We start from the raw sequence: 20,863 nt of genomic DNA on the forward strand, positions 1-20,863 counted from the left end.
ATCCATCTGGGATGGTGGGCTTCATTGTTGGGGTTCTTCTGGGCCAGGGTCCATCTGTGCTGGCATCCATCAGGCTGCCATCCACCTAGACCAGGGCTGATCTCTGATGGCATCCATTGGGTTTTTCCGGACCAGGGTCCAACCATGGCACCGTTGTCCATCCAGACCAGGGTCCATCCAGACCAGCTTCCATGGCACCGGTGTCCATCCAGACCAAGGTCCAACCATGGCGCTGGTGTCCACCTGGACCAGGGTCCATCCAGCCTGGCTTCCATGGCACCGGTGTCCATCCAGACCAAGGTCCAACCGTGGCACTGGTGTCCATCTGGACCAGGGTCCATCCAGCCTGGCTTCCATGGCACCGGTGTCCATCCAGACCAAGGTCCAACTGTGGCACTGGTGTCCATCTGGACCAGGGTCCATCCAGCCTGGCTTCCATGGCACCGGTGTCCATCCAGCCCAAGGTCCAACCATGGCACTGGTGTCCACCTGGACCAGGGTCCATCCAGCCTGGTATCCATGGCATCAGTGTCCATCCAGACCACGATCCATCCAATCTGGCCCCCATCAAACCAACATGTGTTGGACCAGGCTCCATCCAGACCATCACCCATTGGGCCAACACCCCTGTAGACCATGCTCCAACCTTACCCGCACCCACCAGCCCAGGACCCACGGTGCTGATCCTCACTGCAGAGGAGAGAAGAAGCCACCATCAGCATCCCCAACCGCATCCAACCCTCGCGCTGGACCACGCGCCCCAACCTCCAAGCCTTGGAGATGCCACCAAGGCCCGTGCTCACCTTGAAGCCGCTCCAGGTCTCAATCTCTCGGAACAAGGAGTTACCGGGACAGTCGGTGCGACCCATCTGCCGGTGCCCCCGGAGGGTGTAGTTATGGTGGAGCCTCCCTGTCCTCACAGCGCAGGGCAAGAGCTGGTCCCTCACCAGGGCAATGGTGTCCGGGTCAGGTAAGGTGCTTGTGAAGTCTCCAACGTAACCCACACCGTATCCTTTGCTGTTGTAGCCTTTGGTGTGGGCACCGACCCAATGCCATCCTCGGCCTTGGTACAGGTACCCGTCGGAGCCCACCACGAAGCTGCAAAGCAGCCATTGGGCATCACAAGGTGCTTGGTGATGGGCGATGGGATCACAGTTGGTGGTGATGAGACCATGGTTGGTGGTGATGGGTGATGGGACCATGGTTGGTGGTGATGGGTGATGGGCGATGGGACCACGGTTGGTGATGATGGGACCATGGTTGTTGGTGATGGGTGATGGGACCATGGTTGTTGGTGATGGGTGATGGGACCATGGCTGGTGGCGCTGGGCTCTCACCTGTATCCAATGTCGTCCCAGCCACGCGTGTCCTGGTGGAAGCGCTGCATGGAGCGCATGGCGCGGGAGCAGGACTGGAAGCTGTGGCACGGGGCGCTGGGGATGAACGTGTGGTGGATGAAGACCGACTCCAAGGGCAAGGTCAAGGCTCTGGGGGTGCCCCGGTAGGGACGGGCACCCCACATGCACCGGGGCACGATGGGCGGGCACTCTGCGAGGGAAGGAGACATGGAACATCTCCGTGGGGACATGGGGACATGGAGCATCTCCTTGGGGACATGGAGCATCTCTATGGGGATATGGGGACATGGAGCATCTCCTTGGGGACATAGGGACATGGAGCATCTCTATGGGGATATGGGGACATGGAGCATCTCCTTGGGGACATGGAGCATCCCCTTGGGGACATGGGGACATGGAGCATCTCCTTGGGGACATGGAGCATCTCCATGGGGACATGGAGCTTCTCCTTGGGGACATAGGGACATGGAGCATCGCCTTGGGGACATGGAGCATCTCCATGGGGACATGGAGCTTCTCCTTGGGGACATGGGTCATCTCCTTAGAGGCATAGGGACATGGAGCATCTCCTTAGGGACATGGGGACATGGAGCATGTCCTTGGAGATACAGGGACACGAAGCATCTTGACGAGTGAGTGACACATGGAAGTGGCTTTTTGGGGTCCCTTCATCTAAAGGACGTGGAGCATCTGCTCAGGGGGTCCCTTGGCTGGTGGCCATCCAGGGGACACTTCAGTGCCCATCCAGAGAACAAAGCAGTGCCCAGGGACCCATTATCCTGAGGACACATTGGTGGCGATCCAGAGGACATGGTGGTGGCCATCAGAGGACACATCAATGGGCATCCAGGGGACATGGTGGTGGCCATCAGAGGACACATCAATGGCCATCCAGGGGACATGGTGCTGGATATCAAGGAGACACATCAGCGTCCATCCAGAGCACAAAGCAGTGCCCATTGACCCATTATCCATAGGACACCGATGTCCATCCAGAAGACATGGTGGTGTCCATCAAGGAGGCACACCAATGTCCATCCATGGACCACACCAATGCTCATCCAGGGACCACACAGTTGTCCATCCATGGACCACACCAATGCTCATCCAGGGACCACACCAATGTCCATCCATGGACCACACCGATGTCCATCTGTGGGCCACACCAATGCCCATCCATAAGACATGGTGGTGTCCATCAAGGAGGCACACCAATGTCCATCCATGGATCACACCGATGTCCATCCATAAGACATGGTGGTGTCCATCAAGGAGGCACACTGATGTCCATCCATGGACCACACCAATGTCCATCCATAAGACATGGTGGTGTCCATCAAGGAGGCACACCGATGTCCATCCATGGACCACACCAGTGCCCATCCATGGACCACACCGATGTCCATCCATGGACCACACCAGTGCCCATCCATGGACCACACCGATGTCCATCCATGGACCACACCAATGTCCATCCATGGACCACACCAGTGCCCATCCATGGACCACACCAGTGCCCATCCATGGACCACACCGATGTCCATCCATGGACCACACCAGTGCCCATCCATGGACCACACCGATGTCCATCCATGGACCACACCATTGTCCATCCATGGACCACACCAATGCCCATCCGTGGACCACACCAGTGCCCATCCATGGACCACAAAGATGTCCATCCATGGACCACACCGATGTCCATCCATGGACCACACCAGTGCCCATCCAGGGCCCACAGCAGTGTCCCACCATCCCAGGCCACATGTGAGCACTCATCACTCCCTTCAGTGCCCACTGGGGACCCCCATCCCACCCAAGCTCCATTTGGGGTGCAAAGTCCTCCCATCCCCACCACCCTACCCACGTAGAGCTGGGTGAAGTCCCGCGCCGCCCGCTCCGCGATGGCCGCCACCTCCTCCGGTCCCACGTCCTGCAGGAGCTCCTTTGTGGCTGGCAGCACCCGCAGCACCCTCAGCATCGCCTCCACCTCCTGCTCCAGCTTCTCCTGCCCCATCAGCACCCCAAAGTCTCGCCGCCGGTAGCTGCTGCGGGCTCTCCCTTGCTCCGTGGTGTTGCCCATCCCATAGTAATCCCGGAGCAGATCAGCGAGCGGGATGGGTGCTTGGGCCACTCGCGCACCCAAGAGCACCCCATCCATTGCCCCGTTGGCGACGGCATCAGGGATGGGTGACGGGGGTCCCAGGAGGGTGTAGTTTTGGGGGTCATCCACATCGTCCCAACAGCCACCGGGTCCCAGCGTGGCTCCATCACCACCGCGAGCCAAGAGGAACGATGTCCCCAAGGCCTCGGTGATGGTCACAGCGTAAAGAGGGTCAATGGGGGGCTCAAAGGTGGGGAAGGGCCACCCCGACCCCCTCTTTTGGCCCACCTCAATGCCGGCGAGGAGGGGCCCGAGGGCCACGGTGGAGCCGTCGGGTGCCAGCACCACGGCATCGCGGTGGAGGAGCTGCCTGAGGAGCACCCATTGGTGTTGGCTGAGCCCTGGCGGGACGGGGGGGGGCTCCCCCAGCACCGCGCGGCACCCAGGGGTGCTGCAGGCACCCAGCGCCCGCGCCAGCTCGGGGAGGGTCCGGTTGGGGCTGTCGGCGTCGAGGGCTTCCATGAGCTCAAGCACGGAGTCCATGTGGCGCGGTGGGAGACCTGCGGGGGGGGGGAACACGGGATGGGATACAGGAGGAGCACCCATGGGTGAAGGGGGAGCGGTAGGGGAAGGGAGGGGGGGAGCATCCATGGGGATGAGGGAGGGAGAATGGACACGAAACAGGGGGAAAGGATGCAAAAGAGGGTGAAAGGACCCAAAATGGGGAGGGAAAGGACCCAAAACAGGGTAAATGGACCCAAAACACAGTGAATGGGGCCAAAACAGGGTGAATGGACCCTGAAGAGGAGAAAGGATGCAAAAGAGGGTGAAAAGACCCAAAATAGGGGGGAAAGGACCCAAAACAGGATGAGAGCTTCCAAAACAGGGCAAATGGACCCAAGCCAGGGTGAGAAGACTCAAAAGAGGGTGAAAGGACCCAAAAGAGGGGAAAGGACACAAACGAAGGTGAAAAGACCCAAAACAGGGGTGAATGGACCCAAAACAGGGGGGAAAGACCCAAAACAGGATGAGAGTTTCCAAAACAGGGTGAATGGACCAAACCGGGGCGAGAGGACCCAAAAGAGGGTGAAAGGCCCCAAACCAGGTGAAAGCACCCGGAAAACGGGAGAAAATACCCAGAAAAAGGCAAATGCACCCAAAACAGGGTGAAAGCACCCAGAGCAATGTGATAAGTGTCCAGAGGAGGGCGAAAGCACCCCGGAAAAGGGTGAATGCCCCTAAACCAGGGCGAAACCACCCCAAAACAGGGTGAAACCACCCAAAACGGGGTGAAACCATCCCAAACCAGAGTGCACCCCCCTCCCGAACGAGACAAAAGCACCCAAACCGGGGTGAATGCGCCCAAAACAGGGCCAGAGCACCCAAAAAGGGACAAATGCCCCCAAAACAAGGTGAAACCACCCCAAACCAGGATGAAAGCGCCCGGAGCAGAGCAACTGCACCCAAACCAGGGTGAATGGACCCAGAACAGGGGGGAAGGCACCCAGAGGTGGGTGAATGCAAGGTGAAAGCACCCAAAACAAGGGGGAATAGACCCAAAACAAGGGGGAATGGACCCAAAACAAGGTGAAACCACTCCAAAACACGGTTGAAAGCACCCAAAACAAGGGGGAAAAGACACAAAACAAGGGGGAATGGACCCAAAACAAGGTGAAACCACCCCAAAACAGGGTTGAAATCACCCAAAACGGGGTGAAACCACCGCAAAACGGGGTTGAAACCACCCCAAACAGGGTGAAACCACCCCAAACAGGGTGAAAGCACCCCAAAACGGGGTTGAAACCACCCCAAACGGGGTTGAAACCACCCCAAAACAGGGCGAAAGCACCCCAAAACAGGGTGAAAGCACCCCAAAACAGGGTTGAAACCACCCAGAACGGGGCGAAACGACCCCAAAACAAGGTTAAACCCCCCCAAACCAGGGCAGAGGCACCCAACCTGCGGGCTCCAGCACTCATCGCCAGCACCCATCACCCAGTACCCCCCTTCCTCCCCTGCCATGGGCACAGATTTGGGCTGGAATCACCCAGATTAGGGCAAATCAAAGCAACCAGAGCCTGCCAAGGGGGCCCTGCCGTTGGCACACGTGTGTGGAGGCGTGTTGGGGCATGTTAGAGCGTGTGCTTGCGCACTGGGGTGTGTTGGGAGGTGCCGAGAGATGCTGGGGCGTGTTGCGGCGTGTTGTGGGGGGGGCTTTAGTGGGTTATGGGGTGCTTTAGCGTGGTATAGGGTGCTTTAGCATGTTATAGGGTGCTTTAGCGTGGTATAGGGTGCTTTAGCATGTTATAGGGTGCTATAGCGTATTACAGGGTGCTTTACCATGTTATGGGGTGCTTTAGCGTGTTATAGGGTGCTATAGCGTGTTATGGGGTGCTTTAGCGTGTTATGGGGTGCTTTAGCGTGTTATGGGGTGCTTTAGCATGTTGTGGGGTGCTTTAGGGTGCTTTAGCATGTTACGGGGTGCTTTAGCGTGTTATAGGGTGCTATAGCATGTTATGGGGTGCTTTAGCATGTTGTGGGGTGCTTTAGCGTGTTATGGGGTGCTTTAGCGTGTTATGGGGTGCTTTAGCATGTTATGGGGTGCTTTAGCATGTTGTGGGGTGCTTTAGCGTGTTATGGGGTGCTATAGCGTGTTACAGGGTGCTTTAGCATGTTATGGGGTGCTTTAGCGTGTTATAGGGTGCTTTAGCGTGTTATGGGGTGCTTTAGCATGTTGTGGGGTGCTTTAGCGTGCTTTAGCATGTTATAGGGTGCTTTAGCGTGTTATAGGGTGCTTTAGCGTGTTATAGGGTGCTTTAGCATGTTATGGGGTGCTTTAGCGTGTTATAGGGTGCTTTAGCGTGTTATGGGGTGCTTTAGCGTGTTATAGGGTGCTTTAGCATGTTATGGGGTGCTTTAGCATGTAGTGGCATGTCGAGGCGTGTCCCTACCTGTGCCGGGGCGGGCGCCCACGCTGAGCACCAGGAGCAGGCTCAGGACCATGCTGCCGGCTCCGGGTCCTTCCCGCGCTGCCGGGCTCCGTGGCCCCGGACTTTGGCCCCAGCAACGGCACCGGGGCGGGGACACGGCTGCCACACGCGTGTGCTATGGGGGGGGCGGGGAACAACACGCGTGTAGGAGGGGCCTAGGAAGGGGCTACGCGTGTGTATGTGTGCGTGCACGTGCATGGGGGGTGTATGTGCACACGCATGCGCCTGCATGCACGCACATTTGCTTCTACATGTATGTTCATGCGTGTGCGTGCACGTTGGGGGGGAGCATGCACATGCGTGTACGCATGGGGGGATGGTCACGTGTGCATGTGCTTGTGTATGGGGTGCTTCTCCGTGTGCGTGCTGAGGAGGTGTGTTCATACGTGTAAGTGGGTGTGCATACGTGTGTGTGTGCAGGGAGTGGATGGACACACGTGTATGTGCCATGTAGTGCACAGGGCAGGTGCATGCATACACGTGTGAGTGTGCACACGGGTGCATATGTGTGCAAGGAGGTGAGCGGGGGTGCTGTGTGCTCCTGCATGTGTGCATCTGTGTGTGTATGTGCCAGCAGGACACATGTCAGGGCATGAAGCCACCAGGACCCATGTTAGGGCATGATGTCCGCATGCATGAGGGGATGGTGCCACGAGGACACACATGTCAGGGCATGAAGCCCCCAGGACACGTATGAAGGGTTGATACCCCCATGACACACATGTCAGGGCATGAAGCCCCAGGATACGTATGAACCATTGATGCCCCTATGACACACGTCAGGGCATGAAGCCTCCAGGACACGCATGAAGGGTTGATACCCCCATGACACACATGTCAGGGCATGAAGCCCCAGAACACGTATGAAGGGTCGATACCCCCATGACACACATGTCAGAGCATGAAGCCCCCAGGACACGTATGAAGGGTCGATACCCCCATGACACACATGTCAGGGCATGAAGGCCCCAGGACATGCATGAAGGGTCGATACCCCCATGACACACATGTCAGAGCATGAAGCCCCCAGGACACGTATGAAGCGTTGATACCCCCATGACACACGTCAGGGCATGAAGCCCCCAGGACACGTATGAAGCGTTGATACCCCCATGACACACATGTCAGGACATGAAGCCCCCAGGACACGTATGAAGGGTCGATACCCCCATGACACACATGTCAGGACATGAAGCCCCCATTACACACATGTCAGAGCATGAAGCCCCCAGGACACGTATGAAGGGTCGATACCCCCATGACACACATGTCAGAGCATGAAGCCCCCAGGACATGTATGAAGGGTCGATACCCCCATGACACACATGTCACGGCATGAAGCCCCCATTATACACATGTCAGGACATGAAGCCCCCAGGGCACATATGAAGGGTTGATGCCCCCATGACACGCATGTCAGGGCATGAAGCCCCCATGACACACGTCAGGGCATGAAGCCCCCAGGACACGTATGAAGGGTCGATACCCCCATGACACACATGTCAGGACATGAAGCCCCCAGGACACGTATGAAGGGTCGATACCCCCATGACACACATGTCAGGGCATGAAGCCCCCAGGACACGTATGAAGGGTCGATACCCCCATGACACACATGTCAGAGCATGAAGCCCCCACGACACGTATGAAGGGTCGATACCCCCATGACACACATGTCAGAGCATGAAGCCCCCACGACACGTATGAAGGGTCGATACCCCCATGACACACATGTCACGGCATGAAGCCCCCCTTACACACATGTCAGAGCATGAAGCCCCCACGACACGTATGAAGGGTCGATACCCCCATGACACACATGTCAGGGCATGAAGGCCCCAGGACACGTATGAAGGGTTGATACCCCCATGACACACATGTCAGGACATGAAGCCCCCAGGACACATATGAAGCGTTGATACCTCCATGACACATATGTCACGGCATGAAGCCCCCATGACACACATGTCAGAGCATGAAGCCCCCAGGACACGTATGAAGGGTCGATACCCCCATGACACACATGTCGGAGCATGAAGCCCCAGGACACGTATGAAGGGTTGATGCCCCCATGACACACATGTCAGGGCATGAAGCCCCCATGACACACGTCAGGACATGAAGCCCCCATGACATGTATGAAGGGTCGATACCCCCATAACACACATGTCAGGACATGAAGCCCCAGGACACGTATGAAGGGTCGATACCCCCATAACACACATGACGCCACCGCCGCCGCCGTGACCCCGCACTGGTGACACGTGACGAGGCGGTTCCGTGGCCTTTGCCCTGTTCCTTGGCGTGTCCTTGGCGTGTCCTTGGCGTGTCCCTGCCGTGTCCCCATCCATGGCGCTGGGGCCGCTGCTGGCGCTGGCGCTGGCGCTGGGGGGGCTCTGGGGCTCCCTGCACCTCCTCTCCCGCGCCCGGGACACGTGCGGGCACCTCCGAGGTTTCCCGCGCCCGCCATGGCGCGGTTGGCTCCTGGGACACGCGGGAATGGTGAGGGGGGGGGGGGGGCAAAGGGGGGCAGCGACGGGCGGCAATGGGGGACAATGGGGGGGGACAATGGGGGGGGACAACGGGGAGGCAACGGGGGCAATGGGGGGGCAACGGGGGGGCAATGGGGGTGCAATGGGGGGGCAGCGACGGGCGGCAATGGGGGGCAATGGGGCGGCAACGGGGCGGCAACGGGGGGGCAATGGGGGTGCAGTGGGGGGGCAGCGACGGGCGGCAATGGGGGACAATGGGGGGGACAATGGGGGGGGACAACGGGGCGGCAACGGGGGCAATGGGGGTGCAATGGGGGGCAGAGACGGGCGGCAATGGGGGGCATTGGGGGGCACAATTGGGCGGCAACGGGGCGGCAATGGGGGGGCAGCGACGGGCGACAACGGGGGGCAATGGGGGGGCAGAGACGGGGGCAATGGGGGGCAGAGACGGGCGGCAATGGGGGGCAACGGGGGGAAACAACGGGGCGGCAACGGGGGGGCAATGGGGGTGCAATGGGGGGACAGAGACGGGCGGCAATGGGGGGCAATGGGGGGCAGAGACGGGGGGCAATGGGGGGCAGAGACGGGCGGCAATGGGGCACAATGGGGGGGGCAATGGGGGGCAACGGGGGACAATTTGGGGGCAGCGACCGGCGGCGATGGGGGACAATAGGGGACAGCAATGGGCGGCAATGGGGGACAATAGGGGGCAGCGACGGGCGGCAATGTGGGGCAACGGGGGACAATGGGGGCAGCGATGGGCGGCAAGGGGGGGCAATGGGGGGGCAGCGACGGGCGGCAATGTGGGACAATGGGGGGGCAGCGACGGGGGGCAATGGAGGACAATGGGGGACGTCGCACAATGGGGGGCAGCGACGGGGGGCAACGGCGGACAACGGGGGTGCAATGGGGGGTAGCGACGGCCGGCAATAGGGGGCAATTCGGGACAATGGGGGGGGGCCATGGGGGGCAATGAGGTTACAACGGGGCGGCAACGGGGGAGGGCAGGGACAGGCGGCAATAGGTCAGCAATGGGGTGATAATGGGGGGCCAACGGGTGGACAACGATGGGGCCTGGGGGACACAACCGTCATCAGTGGGGGGACAGCGAGAGGCAACAGCAGGGGGACAAGAGAGGACAAGGGGGAATGAGAGGGGACAATGGGGGGGCAATGTGGGGGGGGGACAGTGAGGGGCGACAGCGGGGGGACAAGAGCAGACAAGGGGCGGCGGCGACAACGGGGCGGAAATGGGGTGGAAACGGGGGGGACAACGATGGGAAGTGGGGGGACAATAAGGCGGCAATGGTTGGGACAAGAGGGGGACAATGGGGGAACAACGAAGGGCGACAACGGGGGGGGGGACAAAGGGAATGAGAGGGGACAACAGAGGGACAAAGGGGGGGCTATGGGGTGGCCATGGGGGGACAATGGGGGGGGGGACAGCGACGGGCGACAGCCGAGGGGGGATGACAAGTGTGGACAAGGGAGGGACAACGATGGGACTGGGGGTACAATGGGGGGACAAGGGGGAACGAGAGGGGACAACAGAGGGACAAAGGGGGGGGCTATGGGGTATGGGGGGGACAGCGAGGGGCTACAGCCGGGGGGGGGGGGGGGGACGACGAGAGTGGACAAGGGAGGGACAACGATGGAACTGGGGGGTACAATGGGGGGACAAGGGGGAACGAGAGGGGACAACAGAGGGACAAAGGGGGGGCTATGAGGTGGCCATGGGGGGACAGCGAGGGAAGACAGCCGGGGGGGGGGACGGGGGGGACGAGAGTGGACCAGGGAGGGACAACGATGGGACTGGGGGTTACAATGGGGGGACAAGGAGGAACAAGAGGGGACAACAGAGGGACAATGGGGCGGCCACGGTTGGGACAAGAGGGGGACAATGGGGGAACAATGAGGGGCGACTACAGGGGAGCAAGGGAGGACGACAAGGATGGGCAAGGGGGAACGAGAAGGGACAACGGGGGGGGGGGGAGACGGGGTGACAAGGAGGGGATGGGGGGGCACAACGCGGCAGCAATAGGGGGACAAGGGGAAGACAACGGAGGGACAATGGGGATGCATGGGGGGGGGACACAGCAGGAGAAGGGGGGGGACAATGGGGCAGAACGGGGGGGGGGGGACACGGGACAGCTTCGGTGCCCCCTGGGCAGGCCAAGAGCACGGAGGAGGGGCTGGAGCAGGCGGAGGCGCTGGCGGCCCGGTACCGGCGCGGCTGCCTCTGGTGGTTCCTGCCCTGGCTCCCGGTGCTGCGGCTCTTCCACCCCGACACGCTGCGCCCCGTGCTCACGGCAGCAGGTAGGGCACCAGCGCCGCCAGGCGGACAGGGGGGCGCATTGCAGCTCACGCCGACTTGCGGTCACGGAGGGGGGGGACACCGCGGCACCCAACACTGACCTGCACCCGACCCAGTGGTACCCAACACTGAGCTGCACCCAAAGGTGTCACCGCGGCACCCAGCACTGACCTGCACCTGTACAAATGGCACCCAACACTGACCTGCACCCGTCCCAATGGTACCCAACACTGATCTGCACCCAAAGGTGTCATCGTGGCACCCAACACTGACCTGCACCCAAAGGTGTCACCGCGGCACCCAACACTGAGCTGCACCCATCCAAATGGCACCCAACACTGACCTGCACCTGTACAAATGGTACCCAACACTGACCTGCACCCGTCCAAATGGCACCCAACACTGAGCTGCACCTGTACAAATGGCACCCAGCACTGACCTGCACCCATCCCAGTGGTACCCAACACTGACCTGAACCCAAAGGTGTCACCGCGGCACCCAACACTGAGCTGCACCCATCCAAATGGCACCCAACACTGACCTGCACCTGTACAAATGGTACCCAACACTCACCTGCACCCGTCCCAATGGCTGACCTGCACTCGTCCCAATGGTACCCAACACTGACCTGCATCTGTACAAATGGTACCCAACACTGATCTGCACCCAAAGGTGTCACCACGGCACCCAACACTGAGCTGCACCCATCCAAATGGCACCCAACACTGACCTGCACCTGTACAAATGGTACCCAACACTGACCTGCACCCATCCAAATGGCACCCAACACTGACCTGCACCCATCCAAATGGCACCCAACACTGACCTGCACCTGTACAAATGGCACCCAACACTGACCTGTGCCCGTCCCAATGGTACCCAACACTGACCTGCATCTGTACAAGTGGTACCCAACACTGACCTGCACCCAAAGGTGTCACCACGGCACCCAACACTGAGCTGCACCCATCCAAATGGCACCCAACACTGACCTGCACCTGTACAAATGGTACCCAACACTGACCTGCACCCGTCCAAATGGCACCCAACACTGACCTGCACCCGTCCAAATGGCACCCAACACTGACCTGCACCTGTACAAATGGCACCCAACACTGACCTGCACCCGTCCCAATGGTACCCAACACTGACCTGCACCCGTCCAAATGGCACCCAACACTGACCTGCACCCGTCCAAATGGCACCCAACACCGACCTGCACCCGTCCAAATGGCACCCAACACTGACCTGCACCTGTACAAATGGCACCCAACACTGACCTGCACCTGTACAAATGGCACCCAACACTGACCTGTGCCCGTCCCAATGGTACCCAACACTGACCTGCACCCATCCAAATGGCACCCAACACTGACCTGCACCTGTACAAATGGCACCCAACACTGACCTGCACCTGTACAAATGGCACCCAACACTGACCTGCACCCGTCCCAATGGTACCCAACACTGACCTGCACCCGTCCCAATGGTACCCAACACTGACCTGCATCTGTACAAGTGGTACCCAACACTGACCTGCACCCAAAGGTGTCACCACGGCACCCAACACTGACCTGCACCCATCCAAATGGCACCCAACACTGACCTGCACCTGTACAAATGGTACCCAACACTGACCTGCACCCACCCCAATGGCACCCAACACTGACCTGCACCCATCCCAATGGCACCCAACACTGACCTGCACCTGTCCAAATGGTACCCAACACTGACCTGCGCCCGTCCCAATGGTACCCAACACTGACCTGCATCTGTACAAATGGTACCCAACACTGATCTGCACCCAAAGGTGTCACCACGGCACCCAACACTGACCTGCACCCATCTAAATGGCACCCAACACTGACCTGCACCTGTACAAATGGCACCCAACACTGACCTGCACCCGTCCCAATGGTACCCAACACTGACCTGCACCTGTACAAATGGTACCCAACACTGACCTGCACCCAAAGGTGTCACCGCGGCACCCAGCACTGACCTGCACCTGTACAAATGGCACCCAGCACTGACCTGCACCCAAAGGTCTCACCGCGGCACCCAACACTGACCTGCACCCGTCTAAATGGCACCCAACACTGACCTGCACCCGTCCCAATGGTACCCAACACTGACCTGCATCCATCCTCATGGCACCCAACACTGACCTGCATCCCTATGGCACCCAACACCCAAAGGTATCAGCACGTCTTGCCCTTATAGCACCCAGCACCCATCCTTCACCCAGCATCCATCCCTGCACCCAGCACCCATCCTACACACAGCATCCATCACTGCACCCAGCACCCATCCTGCACCAAGCACCCATCATGCACCCAGCACCCATCCTGCACCCAGCATCCGTCCTTCACCCAGCACCCATCCTGCACCCAGCACCTATCATGCACCCAGCATCCATCCTTCACTGGGCACCCATCCTGCCCCCAGCTTCCATCCCTGCACCCAGCATCCATCATTGCCCCCAGCACCCATCATGCACCTAGCACCCGTCCTGCACCCAGCACCCATCCTGCACCCAAACCCCCATCCTGTGGCACTTATAGGTCCCCCACCCAAGGGACCCCAGCACCCTCCTTGCCCTGAGGCCATCCTCAGCCTTGCTTCCCTCCACAGCCTCCATCGCCCCCAAGGTCCCACTCTTCTACGGCTTCCTCAAGCCCTGGCTGGGTGAGTGGGGGCTCAGGGGTGCTGGTCGGGGCGGGCAGCACCCATGGGTGCCCCATGGATGGCAATGGGTGACCCCCTGCAGGGGACGGGCTGCTGCTGAGCCATGGGCGCAAGTGGGTGCAGCACCGGCGGCTCCTGACCCCCGCCTTCCATGGGGACCTGCTCAAGTCCTACCTGGGCATCTTCAACCAGAGCACCCATGTCATGCATGTGAGCACCCATCCTGCACCCAGCACCCATCCTGCACCCAGCACCCATTCGGCATCCAGCACCCATCCTGCACTCAGCACCCATCCTTGCACCCAGCATCCATCCTGCACCCAACACCCGTCCTACACCCAGCACCCATCTGGCACCCAGCACCCAACCTGCACCCAGCACCCATTCGGCATCCAGCACTCAGCACCCATTCTTGCACCCAGCATCCATCCTGCACTCAGCACCCGTCCCTGCACCCAGCACCCATCCTACACTCAGCACCCGTCCCTGCACCCAGCATCCATCCTGCACCCAACACCCGTCCTATACCCACCACCCATCTGGCACCCAGCACCCATCCTGCACCCAGCACCCATTCGGCATCCAGCACCCGTCCTGCACCCAGCCCCTGTCCTGCACTCAGCACCCATCCCTGCACCCAGCATCCCTTCCTGCACTCAGCACCCATCTGGCACCCAGCACCCGTCCTGCACCCAGCACCCGTCCTGTCCCCAGAACCCATCCTTCACCCAACACCCATCCTGTCCCCAGAACCCATCCTGCCCCCAGCACCCATCCTGCACCTAGCATCCATGCTGCCCCCAGCACCCGTCCTGCCCCCATCGCCATCCCCAGCACCCATCCTGCCCCCAGCACCCGTCCTGCCCCCAGCACCCATCCTGCACCCAGCACCCATCCTGCCCCCAGCACCCGTCCTGCCCCCAGCACCCATGCTTCCCCCAGCCCCCATCCTTCCCCCATCGCCATCCCCAGCACCCATCCCTGCACAGGACAAATGGTGCGCAGCAGCGGGGCCCATGGGTGCTGCGGTGGCGCTGGAGGTGCTGGACCAGCTCAGCCTCCTCACACTGGACAGCCTCCAGAGATGCATCTTCAGCCACGAGAGCCATTGCCAGCAGTGAGCAGCACCCTGTGTCCTCACCCTTGGGTGTCACCCTTGGGTGTCACCCTGTGTCCTATCACCCTGTCCCCCCTCCTTAGCGCCCCCACACAAGGGGCACCCCTTACTCTGTCCCTTACTGGGGTCCTCCCTGGGCTTGGCACCCATCAAGGTCACCCCACGTCCCTTCTGGGGTCCCATCTGCCCTAGCTTGGTCCCCAGTGAAGTCCCCTTCAGGCGTCATCACCCCAGTTGGGTCCCACATGTCCCTATGGCCATGGGACCTTCTACCACCCCATGTCCCCATTGAAGCCCTATTGGCCACCCTTGATGGTCCCATGGGCTTTGCACCCATCAAGGTCCCACCACCCCAACCCCTCCTTTTTGGGGTCCCCCCTTATTCCCTCACCCCAAAGGTTCTTGGTTCCCTTTAGGTGTCCCCATAAGCAACATCTCCCCATGCCCATTGGGGTGGCTCCTGTTGGACATCCCTGATGGTCCCATGGGCTTTGCACCCATCAAGGTCCCACCACCCCAACCTCTCCTTTTTGGGGTCCCCCCTTATTCCCTCACTTCAAGTACTCTGGGTCCCCTTTAGGTGTCCCCATAAGCTACATCTCCCCATGCCCATTGAGGTGGCCGTTGTTGGCCACCATTGATGCTCCCATGGGCTTTGCAACCATCAAGGTCCCACCACCCCCACCTCTCCTTTTTGGGGTCGCCCCTTATTCCTCAAGGGCTTTGGGTGTCCCCCATAACCCGAAGCCCCCCATGGCCGTTGGGGTGGCCCCCATTGACCACCCGTGATGGTCCACAGGCAGCCCAGCGAGTACATCAAGGCCATCCTGGAGCTGAGCAGGTTGGTGGTGCGGCGCCAGCAGCACCTTCTCCATTACTCCTGGTGGCTTTACCGGCTCTCGGGCGATGGGCGCCGCTTCACCCGGGCCTGTGCCACCGTCCATGGCTTTACCGCGGCCGTGGTGCAGCGCCGGCGCCAGGCTCTCCAGCGCCTGGGCCACCAAGCCTGGCTGGACCAGCACCGCGGCCAGCGCATGGACTTCATCGACCTCCTGCTGCTCGCTAAGGTGGCCATGGGGTGATGGTCATGGTGGGGTGGTGGTGGCCACAGAGTCATGGTGGTGGCCATGGGGAAGGTTGGCCATGGAGTGGTGGCCATTGTGGGGTGGTGGTGGCCAAAGGGATGGTGGTGGCCATGGGGAAGGTTGTCCATGGAGTGGTGGCCATTGTGGGGGGGTGGTGGCCATAGAGTCATGGTGGTGGCCAAAGGGATGGTGGTGGCCATGGAGTCATGATGGTGGCCAAACGAATGGTGGTGGCCATGGAAGGTTGGCTGTGGGGTGGCAATGGTCATAGGGTGATGGTGGTGGCCAAGGGGATGGTGGTGGCCATAGAGTCATGGTGGTGGCCAAAGGGATGGTGGTGGTCATGGGGAAGGTTGTCCATGGGGTGGTGGCCATTGTGGGGTGGTGGTGGCCATAGAGTCATGGTGGTGGCCAAGAGGATGGTGGTGGCCATGGAAGGTTGGCTGTGGGGTTGCAATGGTCATAGGGTGATGGTGGTGGCCAAGGGGATGGTGGTGGCCATGGAAGGTTGGCTGTGGGGTTGCAATGGTCATAGGGTGATGGTGGTGGCCAAGAGGATGGTGGTGGCCATGGGGAAGGTTGGCCATGGGGTGGTGGCCATTGTGGGGTGGTGGTGGCCATTGTGGGGTAGTGGTGGTGGCCATAGAGTCATGGTGGTGGCTAAGGGGATTGTGGTAGCCATGGAAGGTTGGCCGTGGGGTGGTGATGGTCGTAGGGTGGTGATGGACAAGGGGACGCTGGTGACCATGGGGAAGGCTGACCATAGGATCTGGTTGGGACCAAGGGCACAGTGGTGACCAAGGGCATTGTGGTGGCCAAAGGGATGGTCATGGTCATGGAAGGTTGGGTCTAGGGTAGTGGCCATTGTGGGGTGGTGGTGGCCAAGCAGATGGTGGCAACCACAGAAGGTTGGCCATAGGGTGTTGAGCATAGGGAGGTGGAGGTGGCCAAGAGGATGGTGGTGGCCATCGGGGAAGGATGGCCATAGGGTGATGGCTATAGTGGCCTGGTGATGGCCAAAGGAATGATGGTGGCCATGGGCAGACCTGGCTGTAGGCTGGTGGCCATAGGGAGGTGGAGGTGGCCAAGGGGATGGCGGTGGCCATGGCGAAGGATGGCCATAGGGTGGTGGTCATAGGAGCATGGTGGTGGCCCAAGGGGATGATGGTGGCCATGGGCAGACTGGGCTATGGGCTGGTGGTCATAGAGAGCTGAAGGTGGCCATGGAACAGTGGTAGCCATGGGGCAGGTTGCCCATTGACCACCGCGTTCACCCTCGGCAGGACGAGGATGGGAACACGCTGTCGGACGAGGACATCGCAGCCGAGGCCAACACCTTCATGTTTGCAGGTGAGGCCAAAGCCACCACCGGGCACCATGACGAGGAGGTGCCCCCAAGCTCACCCCTTGGCCCTACAGGCCATGACACCACAGCCAGCGCCTTGGCTTGGCTGCTCTACAACCTGGCCAGCCACCAGGAGCACCAGGACCGCTGCCGCCAGGAGGTCCAGGAGCTCCTCAAGGGTCGGGATGTGGAAGACATCGAATGGTGAGCGGTCCCCATTGGCACCCCTTGGCCACCGTTGAGGACACCGGGTGCCACCATCCCTTGCCCCTAGGGAGGACCTGACCCGCCTGCCCTTCACCACCATGTGCATCAAGGAGAGCCTCCGCCGGCATCCCCCGGTGACCGCCGTGTCCCGCTGCTGCACCCAGGACCTGGCCACACGCGATGGAAGGGTCATCCCCAAGGGTACGGCGGCTCCCCCAACCTGGCCCCTGGTGCCACCTCCTTGTCCCCTTGTCCCTAAGGTGGCCGTTGCTGTCCCACCAGGGGTCGTCTGCTTGATGAGCATCTATGGGACCCATCACAACCCCGACATGTGGCCCGATCCTCAGGTAGAACCCTTCGGGGTTGGGGGCATGGCCATGGGGCGGCGAGACGGCCCCGTCACCACGGCTAGGGGACAACCATGCCCCCGTGGTGTCACTCCAGGTCTACAACCCATTGAGGTTCAGCCCGGAGAACAGCCAGGGACGGCCCCCATTGGCCTTCATCCCCTTCTCTGCCGGCCCCAGGTAAGCCATGGTGGGGACACCAACGTCCCCGTTGCATGGAGGGGCGATGGACCCAAGTCTGGGTGTCCTGGGGGCGTCTCCATCCCCATGGGGAGGCTCCACCGCCCCGGATGGTGGCCGCTGGCACCCCTGGGGGGTGACAGAAGGGGCCGCGGTGGCAGGAACTGCATCGGGCAGAGCTTCGCCATGGCCGAGATGAAGGTGGTGGCGGCCCTCACCGTGGCTCGGTTCCGCATCCGCCTGGACACGGCGCGGCCGCCGCGGCGCAAGCCTGAGCTCATCCTGCGCGCTGAGGACGGGATCTGGCTGCTGCTGGAGCCGCTGCCCAAGGGGGCCTGAGGGACGCCATGGGGACGCCGTGGGGACACCAATGGGACATCGTGGGGACACCAATGGGGACACGATGGGGACGCCATGGGGACACGATGGGGATGCCATGGGGACACCAATGGGCCATCATAGGGACGCCATGGGAACGCCATGGGGACACCAATGTGACATCATGGGGACACCATGGGGACACCAGTGGGACATCGTGGGGACATGGGGACACATGGGGACACCAATGGGACATCATGGAGAAGCCATGGGGACACCAGTGGGAGACATGGGGACGCCATGGGGACATCAATGTGACATCATGGGGACACCATGGGGACACCAGTGGGATGGGGACACCATGATGGGACATCATGGGGACGATGGGGATGCCATGGGGACACCAATGTGACATCATGGGGACACCATGGGGACGCCATGGGGACACCAGTGGGACATCATGGGGATGCCATGGGGACACGATGGGGACGCCATGGGGACACGATGGGGATGCCATGGGGACACCAGTGGGCCATCATAGGGACGCCATGGGGACGCCATGGGGACATCAATGTGACATCATGGGGACGCCATGGGGACACCAGTGGGACATCATGGGGACACCATGGAGACACCAATGGGACATCATGGAGAAGCCATGGGGACACCATGGAGACACCATGGGGACACCAATGGGACATCATGGGGACTCCATGGGGACACCATGGGGACACCATGGAGAAGCCATGGGGACACCATGGGGACACCAATGGGACATCATGGGGACACCATGGAGACACCATGGGGACACTGTGGAGAAGCCATGGGGACACCATAGGGACACCATGGGGACCACCATGGAGAAGCCATGGGGATGCCATGGGGACATTGGGACACCTCAAGGAGGAGAGGAGAATAAAGGTCCCATGGAGGGGATGATGCTGTGGTGTGTGATGGGGATGGGTGGTGGGGATGTGCCCTCCTCCATCATGTGTGGGGCATGGCATGGACATGTCCCACCATGCTATAGGTGCTGTACATGGACATGTCCCACCACGCTATAGGTGCTCTACATGGATGTGTCCCACCATGCTATAGGTGCTGTCCATGTCCCACCATGCTATAGGTGCTGTGCATGGACATGTCCCACCATGCTATACGTGTCCCACCATGCTATAGGTGCTGTCCATGTCCCACCATGCTATAGGTGCCGCACATGGACAGGTCCCACCATGCTATAGGTGCTGTCCATGGACACGTCCCACCATGCCATGTGTGACCATCCATGTACATGCCACCCCATGATGCATGTCACCATCCATGGACATGTCCCCCCACAAAACATGTCACTGTCGTGACATGGATGTGCCCCACCGTGCCACGTGTGAGCTTTCATGGACATGTCACTTCATGCCACGTGTCAGCATCCATGTTAATGTATCCATGTCACAGTACATGTATGTGTTCACATGTGTCGCATGTCACTGTACATGTATGTGTCCCCACATGTCCCATGTCACTGTACATGTATGTGTCCCCACATGTCTCATATCACTGTACATGTATGTGTTCACATGTGTCGCATGTCACCGTTCATGAGTATGTCCCCACATGTCGCATGTCACTTTACATGCATGTGTCCCACATTTCCCATGTCTTTGTACATGTATGTGTCCCCACATGTCCCATGTCACTGTACATGTATGTGTCCCCACATGTCCCGTGTTACTGTACATGTATGTGTCCCCATGTCGCATGTCACTGTACATGTATGTGTCTCACATTTCTCATGTCTTTGTACATGTATGTGTCCCCACATGTCCCATGTTACTGTACATGTATGTGTCCCCACATGTCCCATGTCACTGTACATGTATGTGTCCCCACATGTCCCATGTTACTGTACATGTATGTGTCCCCACATGTCCCATGTCATTGTACATGTATGTGTCCCCACATGTCCCATGTCACTGTACATGTATGTGTTCCCACATGATGTATGTCACTGTACATGTGTCCCACATGTCCCATGTCATTTGACATGTATGTGCCCCCTTGTCCCACGTCACTGTACATGTGTCCCTCATGTCCCACGTCACCCTACATGTGTCCCACATGTCCCATGTCACTGTACATGTGTCCCCACATGTCCCATGTCATTGTACATGTATGTGCCCCGTTGTCCCACGTCCCTCTACATGTGTCCCTCATGTCCCACATCACTGTACATGTGTCCCACATGTCCCACGTCACTGTACACATGTCCCACATGTCCCATGTCACTGTACATGTATGTGCCCCCTTGTCCCACATCACCCT

At 60.0% G+C, this 20,863-nt stretch overlaps 2 protein-coding genes across 4 annotated transcripts; one reads left to right on the forward strand and one right to left on the reverse strand.

The window, feature by feature from the left end:
• Positions 1-328: 328 nt before the first annotated feature.
• On the reverse strand, positions 329-6,492 carry PGLYRP2 (peptidoglycan recognition protein 2). 3 transcript variants are annotated; one of them, XM_062635041.1, is made up of 6 exons: positions 6,414-6,492; positions 3,222-4,022; positions 1,338-1,548; positions 804-1,098; positions 652-690; positions 329-557 (listed from the first exon to the last, which is right to left on the reverse strand). In XM_062635041.1, the coding sequence occupies exons 1-5, from the start codon at positions 6,463-6,465 to the stop codon at positions 688-690; spliced, it is 1,362 nt and encodes a 453-aa protein (XP_062491025.1). In that variant the 5' UTR covers positions 6,466-6,492; the 3' UTR covers positions 329-557; positions 652-687. The 3 variants fall into 3 exon arrangements, with proteins under 3 accessions (XP_062491025.1, XP_062491024.1, XP_062491026.1); XM_062635040.1 differs by having other exon boundaries at positions 329-690; XM_062635042.1 differs by lacking the exons at positions 329-557; positions 652-690 and having other exon boundaries at positions 922-1,098; positions 1,338-1,433.
• A 2,309-nt stretch (positions 6,493-8,801) lies between these two features.
• LOC134172160 (ultra-long-chain fatty acid omega-hydroxylase) lies at positions 8,802-18,622 on the forward strand. Its single transcript, XM_062635038.1, has 12 exons — positions 8,802-8,954; positions 11,115-11,259; positions 13,892-13,945; positions 14,028-14,155; positions 14,935-15,062; positions 15,862-16,129; positions 17,431-17,497; positions 17,567-17,696; positions 17,767-17,900; positions 17,982-18,046; positions 18,144-18,226; positions 18,388-18,622. The coding sequence occupies exons 1-12, from the start codon at positions 8,802-8,804 to the stop codon at positions 18,563-18,565; spliced, it is 1,533 nt and encodes a 510-aa protein (XP_062491022.1). The 3' UTR covers positions 18,566-18,622.
• The last annotated feature ends 2,241 nt before the right edge of the window (positions 18,623-20,863 follow it).

The sequence above is a fragment of the Pezoporus occidentalis genome, unplaced genomic scaffold (assembly GCF_034315485.1).
Source record: "Pezoporus occidentalis ecotype Australia unplaced genomic scaffold, CSIRO_AGI_Poc_V1 ctg446, whole genome shotgun sequence".
NCBI classification, from domain to species: domain Eukaryota; kingdom Metazoa; phylum Chordata; class Aves; order Psittaciformes; family Psittacidae; genus Pezoporus; species Pezoporus occidentalis.